The sequence below is a fragment of the Pholis gunnellus genome, assembly GCF_910591455.1.
Source record: "Pholis gunnellus genome assembly, chromosome: 7".
Classification (NCBI taxonomy): Eukaryota; Metazoa; Chordata; class Actinopteri; order Perciformes; family Pholidae; genus Pholis; species Pholis gunnellus.
Genome location: NC_136533.1, coordinates 7,713,832 through 7,728,149, shown reverse-complemented (window position 1 = coordinate 7,728,149; position 14,318 = coordinate 7,713,832). Strand labels below are relative to the sequence as shown.

General features: G+C 40.4%; 1 protein-coding gene across 1 annotated transcript; it reads right to left on the bottom strand.

Annotated features, from left to right (window-relative positions):
- Positions 1 to 8,605: 8,605 nt before the first annotated feature.
- c25h12orf75 (chromosome 25 C12orf75 homolog) lies at positions 8,606 to 14,217 on the bottom strand (the record flags this gene model as incomplete). Its single annotated transcript, XM_079163480.1, has 4 exons — positions 8,606 to 8,699; positions 9,207 to 9,242; positions 10,606 to 10,630; positions 14,178 to 14,217. 4 exons carry the CDS (start codon positions 14,215 to 14,217, stop codon positions 8,606 to 8,608), a joined length of 195 nt encoding a protein of 64 aa, XP_079019606.1.
- Positions 14,218 to 14,318: the final 101 nt, after the last annotated feature.

Here is a 14,318-nt window from a genome sequence, read left to right as displayed (position 1 = left end):
CCACTGACCAAGCTGCGATAAGGGTAAAAGTTAAGGGATTACCAAAGCTGTTGCAACTCATTCTCAGGTCCCTACAATAGTTGTTGAGAATTTTCACTCACTCCACAAATGTCAAGCTGCTTTTGACGTTAGAGGAAAACTCATCAAAGTCAGTAGGATTCATGCAGACCATTGATGTCTGTACAAAATTTCAGGGTGATCCATCCAATGTTTACATCAGTCTGGAACAAAGTGAAGGACTTTGGCGTCCATAGAGCCACATTCTTTGCATGGCTGAAAATCTGGGAGTTTAAGGAGAAAACAATTGAAATGTAAAACTAAAATAAAGGGTACATGAAGGGGGGGGGGGGGCGTTTCTATCAGGTCCTTGTAATCCTTTGAAGCACAGCACATCAGGCCCCTGTCGAAGATGCCGCCAACTGCCTTAACCCCACCCGTTCCTCTCAGGATTAGCTTTGCTATGATTTAGCGCTGTTTCTCACTGGCCTCTGGAATGCGACGGATGACGGATCTATTTTCCTACATTGTTTCACCTGCTCTAAATGAAACCACATGCTGCACAGGACCGCCTCTCCTTTGCCTGTAATTGGAAGCACATGCACAGTGAAGCCAAGAGTAAAGCGGAGCAGCCACAACCGACAGGTCCAACCCCCCCCTCTACCTCCACCTCCCCTCCCCTCGGTCTGGGGTGCCATTTTGGTCCGGGCCAAGTGGCAGGACACAGTGCAGAGCCTGAAAGAATTCATTGAACTAACTGACCTGGCATTACACGTCAAATTCAGTTCACTGGGACGACTGTATCATGTGTCCTGTGAGTCTTTCAGGCCCCCGGACTGAAATTTGAGTGACAGTTGAAAGTCTGCTAAAGGAAAGAGGCCTTGACATTGAGTCTGACGTGCTTTAAGAACACAAGCAGTACTACACTGTTCATTCGCCAGAGTCTGTAATGTCTGGATGCGACAGGCCATGGATTCAGGGCAGAAGTATCACCAACTCTTACATCACTGCAAGATTGCATAAGGGAAGAATGTATGATAATTATTAACCTCATCAGTCACGATAATTTAACACGTCTGCCAGTGATGCACGGGACCTTTCAGTGATATCCAGAGGGAGAGAAACTGAACTCTCTATATTCAACCAAACCCAAGGCTTGTTGGCAGAGATTTAACCGTTAGTTTAGCTGTTACGGTAACATATTTGTTGACCTAAAAGTTGTCAATCCTCCTCCAATCAAATATTGATTGGTTGATTTGATTATTCATACTGTCCTTGGATGTTATGAGTGATGAATGAAGATGATTATGTATAGTTTGACACTTCATCTGCTGAAGGTTCTCTGTGCTCAGCTAAAATCTAAAGTCAGTCACGGTCCAAAATGCAACTCACACAAGTGTGTTGCGGAATCTACAAGCCACTAGAAATGTACTTCTTAGTGAAGTAAGAAACATCTTTTTCAACGAGGGAGAATTAATAGATGTGATTTTAAGGAGTTAAATGTAAAAACATTACAAAGCATTACCCACCGATCGAGACTGTAAACTCTCTCCATGTTCCTATAAAAAAAAAAGGACCATTAACAAATGAATTTGATCATGAGTGAGGTGAAGAGGTTTTTATGTCCTCTTCTCTCTGAGCCAAATTGGAACATTAGCTTAGAACGTCAGGCATGCAGGTTTGAAATACAGATTAATGAACGGTTGGTATTTCTGTAAATATGTTTGTAAATTCACTTGGCAGCAAAGCGCCTCTTTTCCTGTTTTTCTCAGTCTAAATGGCCAGATAAGTCATTACCGGGAATATTGGGAATGCAAAACACCGTTTTTCAGGTTTCAGCCTCATTATTGTGAGAAACAAAAAGCCGTGTCCGTGATTGAGCTTGACATCGTCTGTAAACTCATCAGAATATAAGCTCACGTGGGCCTCTAAGTGGCCTGATTGCCATGGAAAAGATGGCAAGGATTTTCCACCAAAACAGTGATTAGCACCCTGGTACAGTTATTGGGCTAGATTAGTGACTCTGGCGCCAAAGATTAGTGCAACCATCTGGCTTCACAAGTCAACTGGAGAAGATTGGTTGAGCTGCTGGCTGGCTTTAACCATTTTATCACTGTGTTTGCACCCTTAAAGCTGCTGCCGTGGGCATGGGTGCAGGACAAGGAGATGCTTCTCACTTTTCATGGATATCACAGAGTGAATGTAGATATCAACCAAACATGGTGTTTGCTTGTCCTGAATCTGTCTTGCTGGCTGCAAGGTTTAAATATTGGACTGTGCTGCAGTGACACCTAGTGCTGATAGTTGGAGTTTATTTTTCTATTTGTATATTTCTTTTGCTTCATGCTTCTTATCCAGTGGTGACAGCATGTAATACATTCAAGTGAAAGAAGGAATGAGAGATTAAATTCAATTAAAATCTTCCTGCTCACGTGTGATTACTATCCAAATAAAACCCTCAGTATTCTCTTTGAAGGACACATGTATGTTAGAAGAGTTCAACACACAGCTAATAGCTACTCCAAACAGGAAATTAGTGCACAGTAAAACCTCATATCTATTCCAAATTGCAAATGAAAATAAACCAAACAAAAAACACTTCAGATATTACAGTTTTATATTGAGCAATAACCTACAGACATAACCCAGGAGATCAGTATCTAACTGCAATAAAACTGAATTTCCTGTCGTCTTTTGTGACTGGATTTTTGTGCAATGGTGCTTTAAAAAAATGTACGATCAATGCCAATGTTGCCAATGCCACGTACAATATTTATCTGAGACGCCAACTACGGTATGGTTAAGGTTAGGGAAACCCCATAGTTATGACAATTAACTAAATTATGGCTGAGGTGTGGTTAGGCAACTAAATCACTTGGATGTGGTTCGGGAAAGATTGTCTTTACAGTTAATAAAAAGGCACATAACCACCCTCACCTCCAAACCTTGCTTTCTGCTTTGCTAGATATAGCGCACGCAACCTCCTGCTTTGGCACTAAACGTTAGCATAGTGGGGGGTAGAATTGTCCATTATGGATGTAATTCCTGCTTGGCTGCAGGTAGAAGCAGAAATGTAACAGTTTTGACAGCTATGTCAAAACCTTTGGCACATAAAACGACTAGAGATATAAATATCTTTTTCTAATTTGTATGAAAAGTTTTTTAAATTTGAGATAACAATACATCTCACACATATTAATGTTGGATTACTATCCAGTTTTGTTATGATGCTGTTTGTGTATGTAGGCTGGCTGGGGTGATATAAGTCCATTCTCTACAGCTCTCTGTCCCTTGGTGACTTATTAGTAATTTATCTTGCTCAGTATGACATGAGCAGCTTATATTTTTCAGTTCTTAGTTGCTGCACCTACTGCATAATATGACACGGGATCACTGGAGGGGCTCAGACTGCTGCTGTGCAATGAGAGACAGGACAGAATTCACATCCTCCCACCACCTCCTGCTCCTCCTTCTGCCTCCTCCGTGCACTCCCAACTCAGTCAATTACCGAGATGGAGCTGTGATTGATCTTGTTGCAGGCAGACAAAAGCCCTCGGTTCAATAATAGCAAATGTTCTCTTCAGCAATCCTGAGCAGTCTGTCCACGAGACTCGTTAAGAACACATGCAATGCTCAAGTCACAGGCTCATTGATTACAAAAGGCAGATACATTTCAACAAGGACCACAATCAATAACCACAGCTGTGCAACGGACAATATAAAAGTCTTTAATCATAAATAATTGTACCGGATGACCATGCATGAGTTTTACAGAGTCAATCTCCTCATCTCAGCATCGTTGATGAATTAGGTGATATGACTGTGTGTGTGATGGGTGCATTGACACCACTGATGAGCAGGTAGTTTGTGCATGAATGATGAAGCGCATGTGTGAATGAAAGATGCACAGAACATGTGAGAGAGAGAAAACAGCCTTTGAAATATGACCAGATCATCTCACTCATAACCTCTCATAATCATGAAATCATACAGCCGTCAAAAGCATAAAGAGACACTGGTGGGCTTTTAATAACCACTCCAGGTCTTTTCCAGTGAGTGAATAGGCATGTCAATTATTAGAACAATTCACAGCTGCTTTGATGTCAATTGGTTTCCGTATTTTTCAGCCTTAATGTGCCACAAGGATCTTACATTTCCAAACATTAAAGGAATAGTTGGATAAATATTTGCTTTCTTGCCAAGAAAGATCAGAGGATGGATACCACTGACAGCGGTGCCAATCTTTTCAAATTCTCGGGAAGAAAGCAAATAAACACATTCCCCAAAATGTCCACCTACTCCTTTACGACGTATGCTACGTCCCTAAGCAACCACTACAACAATCCAACAACAGCTTTTTACAACTATCCCACAATGTGCCACTGCGGCATTGCTTCAGACCACATTCTGCCCCCTTGTCCCTGTTAGATTCATTTAATAGGTCAAAGGCATTGACATCCATCATATACAGGAGGAACAACCATAAAGGGCAAAGAGGGGCTGATAAAAGAGGGAGAGACAGGCAGAACGACACGCTGTAAAAGCCAAAGGCCTCTGGTAAGGACTGACGCAGGGGAAACTGAGGCAGCAACAGGGAGGACATGTAGACATCAGGAAAAAGGGACACCAGAAAGTATAATGTCTCAGGCGGCCTTCTAAATCACTCGGTGCTGTGGTGCTGTAGGCACACTGCAGCTCTTCTTTTTTTTATAATATGCTGTAAACTACACAGTACATTAAGCAGCTCTTTGTGTCTGCAGTATATTCTGCCTGAACAGTGTAAACGCTGCAACAATGTGAGCTGACAAATGCCTCACGTTCAAAAGACACCACATGAAATCCCATGGTATCAATCTGGCTGATAACTGGCGACACAGCTCGGCAGCTTGTGGGCGTCACTCTGGAGGAAACAGACACAAACAGTAAACAGCATGCGAGTCCCTATTTTTATGCAACTGGTCATGTCAAGGCTTACACTCACATAGACAAGCGAATAAAGCGTTTTGTGTGTAACGCGGAAAGAACATCTCTTGAATCTCAAGTGTTTAAAGTTGGCTTATTTCCACCCTCCTCTGGGGTCCTGGTGAGCGGAGGATGTTGTACATTCATCAGCAGAGAGAGCCGTCAGAAGCCTGGCTGACAAATGACCTTGGCCCCTAATGCCCGCCAAGCTGTGTTTTTTTTATGTTGACAACGCGCTGGTGATATTCTATGTTCTTCTTTTTGTCAACAAAATCCATTAAAAAAAAAGCAGCTATGAATTGCTTCTTCTAACAAACATACAGTGATTAAATACCCAGAGCCGGATATAGCTTATTCCTCTATACCATAGCCTTCCATTGGTGTCACGATATAGTACTTGTTCATTCATTATGATCAACATGGGCATTGTAGATCATTTTTTGAAGTAGCAGTTTGATTTTATATATATGTGATAACAAAGAAACTACAGGCTATTATGTGAACAAAATGTCGTACTCTCCATCAGCTTGGTTTTAGTCCTTGATTTGTTGACAATAAGAAAAATACAGCAAAGCATCAGCTTTATCCTTGAAGGATTACATACAGAAGAACAACATTCACAATAAAGTGTGATACATAATGTATAAAATAGATTGTAATAAAAACAGTTACAAAGCAATGTCAATAAACGGTAAGAAAAACAAGGAACAATAACACAAATTCACCACCTCTGCCTCTCTTTGATTTTTTTACAATTTTTTGCAACTGAACAACATTTTTGTTATTTAATAAATTAAAAAATTCTGTTTCTAAAAAAGATATTTATTAAGTGTGAATTTCCCAGAAGCACTAAAATCAGAGCTACTGAGGGGAAATAATCAAACATGCAGAGAGAGCATGAGCTTTGTGATGCATTTTGTGTTTGCCGCTTTCTGCGAAACTCCTCCACACAATGAATCATTCATGGCTTCCAAGATAACTAACTGAGCAGTGATTATTATTGCAGAGGGCTATTGGGAACGTTTGTAAGTGAGTTAGTTGGCTGGGTCTCCTGTCTCCTCCCTGAGAAAGAAAGAGAACGTTCCAGGGGAGTGACCAAGAAGCCAAGATGGCTGTCGCAATGCCCGTTGCCACCTCCCACAGCCAGTCCCAGGTTGGGCGCTTGTCGGCTATGATCTTTTTTTTTTTAGCAGTGAAGGTTGATGATGAATGCTGTATGCAGACGTCTGCTGTGCGTCCCATGAAGCAGCATCAGATCCCCGGCAAGCTATCGACACCCTGCTCGCTGACAGCATTGAAGCGACTTTATTAAGTGTGTGGTGAGTCAAAATAGGAGCACTTACATGCTCTCTGCCTGTACTGTGAGTGCCTCTAGGTCAGGGGTGTCAAACTCAAGGCCCGCCACGTCATTTTATGTGGCCCGCGAATCCGCCAGCAAAAAATTAAAATAAAAAAAATAAATAAATAACAAGTTAGACTCGATAATACAAATATCCCCATAGTCGAAATTATGAGATAGAAAATCGAAGCTATGAGATAGAAAGTCGAAGTTATGAGATAGAAAGTCGAAGTTGTGAGATAGTAAGTCAAAATTATGAGATAGAAAGTCAAAATTATGAGATAGATAGTCATAATTATGAGATACTTAAACACAACAGTCATAGAACCCTTGAAAGGATTTTAAGCTTTGAACAAAGTTATTGTAATAACTTGTGTTTGATATTTGTCTTTGCTATTTTCTTTCAAAGTTTGATAGAGTAATGTGGGTTTCTTAACCCTAAATTAAAAGGATTTAAGTTATAATAACAGAAATGTGCTTAAATATATTTGTACATGTATACAGTATAACTGCATGTACAATATTTTAACACTTGAATAAACAATAATCAAATGCAGAGACCGTTATTTACCAATATGCTAGGAGTAGTTACATTTACACAGTCTTACATTTACAACCGGCCCTTTGAGGGCGACCATGATGCTGATGTGGCCCAGAGTGAAGATGAGTTTGACACCCCTGCTCTAGGTGAATGAATATGCAGGATCCTGTTGAGACAAGGAACAGAGTCATTGGCTCTCGTGTGGGTCTTTGTAGCAGCTTCACTTTCAGAGGCGAAATACAGAAGAGCAGCTGATGTGAATAGCTTAACAAGCAGCCTCGTTGTTGTTTTTGAAGTACCTGTGTTGTGTTCCCTTCAGTGGCTGCTAATCTGCAAGAGGGGAGGTAAACAGAATCAGTGCCAAGATATTTATAGGACAATTATTTGACAAATTTCTAGTTCTTGTATTTCCTTTGTCAATGTCAAGAGAGTGCTCGAAAAACACCCACGCACTCTACCGAGACCTTAGTGGTGAAAAAAGAGCCAGTACTTGTTGTGCCAGAGGATATGAAAACGAATCAATTCATTATGATGTTTGACCTGGATGAGCACAAGGACAAACATGGGAGGAAAGACACCGGAGGAAATCCTTCAGGACTGCAAAATACAACAGCAAGGTAGCAGTTTGTTTCTTAATACGGGTCACATTACAAAACGTTAATGTCATTTTTTATATTGGTTCTATAGATCTGTCAGAGAGGTGGTTATATAAACAGTGGTTCATTAAGTCAATACCATTGTAAACTGTATTACAATAAGGCTGTCGTGGTCCCTAATTGGAATAGTAAGGCTGTGGATAAGAAAAAATACGATACAATGGTTGTATAATATCTTATGAAAAGTAATTTTTAGTGCTTTTTCGTATTGTTTTCATACGATTGTCCAGCAACATGAGCGTTCAATGTGTCTGTGCAACCTCCTGCGGTGTTTAGGCAACAAAACTACTTGGTTAGGTTTAGAAAAAGATGGCGGTTTGGTTTGAATTAACTAAGGAAAAGGCATTTCATAAAGGTCCAGTGTGTAGGATTTAGGGGGATCATAATATTTATAACTACTGTATGTTTTTTTTATTAGTGTATAATCATTTTGCTACCTATAATAAGCCCTTCAAGTCTACATAGGGAGCGGGTCCTCTTCCCAGAGTCCTCCATGTTGCACCGTCATGTTTCTACAGTAGCCCATAACGGACAAACCAAACAACGGCTCTGGAGAGGCCGCCACTTTAAAAGGGAATTGTGAGGGGATCCAGTTTGTTGCAATCTGCGCCCTCATCGCTGGAAGACACTTAATCCTAAACACTGCTCACTCAGAACACGAACAGCGGCCTCCTGGGTAAAAGTCCTGTTCATACTAGATCACCTGTCCTGGCTTACGATTGCGTGCATGATATATGAATTGGTAGGTAGTAGGTTGTACAGATTACAGTGCATTACAAACAGTGTATAAGAACAGCCTGAAGAAAACATACAATAGGGAAATAAAAGATTGTTTATTATACTTGCATTGCCATAGTCGAAACAAATGTTGTGAACCACATTCATCTTCACAGCTGTGAGTACCCACACTGTTACAGTAAAGGGAATGCTTCTTATTAAGACTCACTAAAAGTAAAGGTCAAATAAAACCCCAAAATGCTGAAGGCACGCAGGCACATGGTTTCATGGAGTGGCAGCTCAGCCACTTGGGATTATTTCTCTCTACGCCCTTAGCTGCTTCACTACGAGATGCTCTTCAATTATCCAGAGAGTGAAACGCAGAGTACAGCGTTACAGACGTTTACCTTTACATGTGGACTTGGACTGACTGGCGGCCACAGCGGTCAGGTCTGCTGGTAGACCTACATATACGCCACCATAGTTCCTGAGGGGAGAGGAGAGGAATGTAGCAATTAAAAGACAAATCAGTGATTAGATAATGTTGGTGGTGGTTCTCAATCGATTACAGTTACTCCTTTGAGCAATGCATTAGCTTTCTAACTGTTCATGGAAGATACCACATCTGTTTAAAAAAAAATCTCATTAGGCTTTGTGTGATGTTGTAATGCATTTAAAAAGATAATTAGGTGTGCCTGGAATCTTTGCATCTTTTCATCAAACGTTTTGATTGGGTGATCAGGAATAAGTGTTAAATGGAACACAGCCATTGTTTATCTTATTATTTACACCAGTGCTTGTCAAAATAACCTCTATTAAAAAGGCCTATTCATATTCAGGTTCCATAGTCTGCATACTACATGAAAAAGGATGGAACTTTTCAATTACACAGCACAAGTGGATTAATATGATTAGATCAAAATGCTCCCACCAGTACCATACAAACTAAAATGTAGTTAATTAGACAAAAGGTTTAAGAAATTAAGCTAATTACCTTCTCTTCTCATCGTCTGGCGAGGGTTCTTCTGTCCTGATTGAGAGAAGCACAGGTCAGGTCAGCTCTTATGGGAGCGCAGAGGACATACGAACTGGACAGCAAACAAACATACAGTGCACGCTGATGAGAAGAAGTAAGAGCTGGACAGTGGAAGTGCATTTGCTCAGTTGCAGAGCATTCGAGATATGCTGCATGAGCCCTTTGGGGAATTCTGCTAATTCCCATGTGGGAGTTCTGAACAGCTGATGATCAGGCTGAATTGCAAATTTTTGTTTCAGGTCTGGAACCAGGCTACTAAACAACCAGTTTCCAATGACCTCTGTTTTTAGGGTGTGTTGTTGTTGTTGTTTGTTTGTTTTTAAGGACTGACATGACCACCCAATTTACTGTGTGTGTGTGTGTGTGTGTGTGTGTGTGTGTGTGTGTAGGTGTGTGTAGGTGTGTGTGCGTAGGTGTGTGTGTGTGTGTGTGTGTGATATTTTGTTGTGTTGTCCTAGGAAGCTGTGATTAGCTTCAGTGAGTCAGTAGTGTGCTACTGTCAGCTCTCATGAGTCCTGTGCTGACTGTTCAGATGGTTATCAAGGAGCACACACACACACACACACACACACCATCACACACACACACACACACACACACACACACACACACACACGTACTCACTGATTCCAGGAAATGCTTTGGAAAATGCTGCCCCTCCCAAAGCTTTGATAGACGCTAACTGTTGATGGCAAAAGACAACCTGTCCTCCACATGACAATATTGTCTGAATTTAATGTTCTAAAGCTAGAAGAAGAGTCAAGTATCTATTCATTTCTTTTATTTTCAATGTTTTTGTTTTGTTTTTGACAGTAAAGTCAATATTTTTTAATATTGGTATTTTGGTAAGCATAGATGAGACAACTTTTACTTTGCAGTAAAGTTTTTAGCGCATCTATCAAACTACGAATCACTAGAAGTCGTCATTCTGCCAACACACAGTATGTATTTGTTTGTCATGAAGGAAATAACTATATATTCTATATATCACATATGAAGCAAAAGACAACACATTAAAGAAATCAGCATTTTCAATAGTTCATTTTTATTGCTGCGTACAACCATCAGTGATGGTTTTGTGTGTGCACTGAAATACTCACAGTGTTTTGAATTTATATTTTAGTTATATATTGTTTTCTTCTGTTCTTTCAGCTGCACTTTTACTCGACAATGCTTTTATATTGAAATGTATATTTGTAAAACATCGGCGTGATATCAGTGTGGACAAAAACATTTGAACAATGAATACAACATGGGCAGGTATATCACGGTGTACATTGTGATCTGAATGTCCAAAAGCCACAGATGATGAGCCTCAAAAATGTTTTAAAAAGTTGGAAATGACTGATGTACTTACACATCTTTAGAGACATCTGCTGGCCCTGAAAACAGGTCAAAAGAGCAGAATGAATTCATCTTTGCTGTGAAAAGAATTCAAGGATTTGAGTTACCAGTAATATTCAACAGCCTTGGGATGTATACCATAGACACTTAAAGATAAATATAGACAACAAAATGTAATACATCACTCTTCATAACACGACTTATCTAGCAGCGCCCTCCTCATACACTATATCAGAACATTTCACAGAAACTAAACACTTCTTCATTTGCTCAGCTGGCTGCTTTGGAGAGCTCTCCATGAGACCACCTGGGACTTTTCCACGGATCTGGTTCTGGAAAAGCATCAGTGAATATACTGACAACTGGTTAGTTAAGTCCTACACCCTGTAGTGCCATGGATGCAAGATTTACACAGAATGTAAATCGGGAAGTGCTCAAATCTACTTTGCATGGGTTTTGTTTTGTCAGTTTCCTGTTTCTATTTTGTTCACTCCTTTAGTTTACTCCCCTTGTGTCTTTCCTTCTTTTACTTCCTGCCTTCTTTCTTCCACCTTTGGGATTGTCTGCCCCTCCCCCATGAGTTCCACCTGTTCCTTGTCCACCCTGCTCTCACCTGTCCCTCGTTATCTCCTCCTTTCCTCGAGTATGTCGTCTCTGTGCTCCCATTGTCATATGTCAGTTCGTCTTTGGACTCTCGGTCTTTAAGCCTTTTTGCTTTATGAAAGCACGCCATGGTCTGCGTTTGGGTCCTTCCTCTGCTGACCTGGTCCCGCTGGGCCAAAGCTACTTCCTGATTCTGGTTGCATATTTTATTAATTCTATTCCTGTACTATTTGATGTTTACTTTAATAGGCAGTAGTTCATGCCATAAACCCATTCCACATACCACTGCATTGAAACATATAGCCTATGGGTTTGCAGAGTCCATTATCAGATAGGCCTTCAGAAATACAAACTTCAACATTCAAAAAGACAAAGAAACAGCACAAAGCACAATGACACATCTGAAGGCAGCAGACATATATGATATTAGGCATACAGTGTAAAATGCCTTCCCAGTGACACGCAATGTGCTCATCCCAATCATGTTTAACTCTTTTATGATTAAACAACAGATCATTCTTTGCTGAACCACAGGCAGTCCACTTAACTTGATTTGAATCTAAATGAGACCACAATGCCTTCGGTTGGATAAAAACCTAACTTCCTGCTTGAACGTTCTGTATCACGTCATTGATAACCGCGGGGGGAACAAAAGCCTTAATGCTGCCATTCAGATGCTTTTTCATGCCATTTTCTATTGTATTAGTGTAGAAATGTACCTTGAAAAAGAACACTACACAAATAAGACGTAAGAGCAGAACATTGGAAAATCTACATTACACAGAAGGAGAGCGAATTTCATCCTTGTAAAATGTAGTCTGCTGACATGACACAGGGGCCTATTCAGGAGCCTGACAAAAGCTCATTCATATCCAAGGGTGCACATCTGGGTGCATACGACTAGGGATGAGCAATGTAACATAGAGTGCACTGAGGCAGTAATTTGATGTTTGATTAGCTTGAAATTAAAACGATTCTTGTATGACTTGAATATCGCATGGAAGCTAAGAACTAATTAATAAACGCATTTTACTTTAATAAAGATTTAATACATTGTTAATGATGCACTGACAAATGGTTTTAATGTAAAGAATTTGTCAACAATTGTATTTTCTCCCATGAAGGTACATCATAACTGCAATGTCTGTATTATCACTAATTATCTGTTTATACATCAGCCTGCACTTTTGGGTGCCTAAAGGAGGAGTTTCAGTGGTTGACAAATACAGTGTTAAATACTGCTAACAACTACATTGTTGCGTGTTACAAGCCAGTGTTAACTGTTTATATACTGCTTATAAATGCTAACTACAAATGTGTAGTGACATAGTTATACATAAAAGCAGAAGGTGCCGCTATCTATACTTGACAGAAAAGAATAAGCAATATACAAACATTTTATTAATGGGTTATACTACCTTATAATGTAGTTGTTCATGGATATAAGGATATGTTTAAGTGTTTCGTAATGTGCAGTATTTCTCAACAATTATAACTTCTACCTTTACTGTCAAGACATACAGTATTTAATATAAAATCTGTCTGTGTTGGCATCCACAGGAGTTATAGTTGCTTACACCTACATTACAGTGTGTTGAAAGTAATTATTAAATGTTTATGTATTATAGATGATAAGACGGTGAGGTAAATACATTGTAACCAAATAAACACTGGACACACATGTGCAGTGACACAAGTATACATCCTGGGCTAAAATGATGTGCAATTGGAGCAGTATGGTTGTTCCATCGTAATTCTACAGAACATAATAGCGTGAGGAAACAGTGTCCTTTGCCTCTGGCCTGGTGTCAGCTGGCGTGGACAAATGAGTGCAACCATTAATCCACATGTCACAAGGCCTTGACATCGTGCTGAACAGTGACCTATGAGAAGGAACAGAAAAATGGACCTGCTGCACCCAAATGAACGCAGCTGCTGTTTTTTTGTAGACAAGCAAGCCGACACTCACAACAAACTCAGACACCTAGATGCTGTTCACAGATATATAGGAGATCAAATTCTGAGCAAAAGACAACACCGGGTTACGTTTCCCAGGAGCTCTCTGTGGCTCTGTTAACATGCCTGGCAAGCACTGATTAGGTACCTGCAAGCACAAACACATTTGCAAAAGCACAAACACACACCGTACTGATTTAATGGGCAGCGGTGGTGAGGTAATCCTGCAGATACTTCAATCTAATTACTACCTCAATTTGACTTTGACTGTTTGACTTTGTTTGGTATAATTCAAAACAGGTATTGAATCAGGATAAATCAACTGAGAGAGATGTGTTATATGAGGACAAGCTGCGGTGAAGCAGGATGTCTGTTCTCCTCTGCTCAAATGTGTCCTCCTGGCTTTATGAATGAAACATACCCATTGATCAGAGCTGGGTGTTTGTCACTAAAGCCGGCTGTTATACACACTCAAAAATCCTTTAAGAGAAAGAAAAAGACATTAAAAAAAAAGGACTCGCTTTTCTGTCAATGTAGAATTTAACTTTGTAATTACAATATCAGTGTCATTGTTGCTATCAAAGCGGTACAGTCCTAAGGCTACTACTCTGGTGCCTTATATTAGAATATGGGCGAACCTTCACGATCGACCCACCACCCTTAGCTTTACGAGACCACTGCACGCACACTGTGGGGTAAAAATGTATCATTTTTGAGGCACAAACATACATGATGATGCACGGCTGAGCTGTCTATCTATGAATGAATTCAAGACACACAGGTAACACACACACACACACACACACACACACACACACACACACACATGGACACATCTCAGTACATACACTACATGCAAGCATAACCCCGACACACTTCATTTACATTCAAAACACCCTCCCCCCTTGTTGCAGATCCAGTGGTAACTCTCTCCCTCATACTCTCACCCATCATCACACACACACATATAGATGCACACACACACACACACACACACGCACATATTCCTTAAAAACACTCACTCACCTCCTGAGGTGTTGGTGGCTGAGGAATTGCCACAACCCATTTTGCATCGATACGTCCACCGTCCAAGCAGAACGGAGACGCTTAAGAAGATGAAGGAGGAGGAGGAGGAGGAAAGAAGGGAGACTCAAGACACGTTGGGAG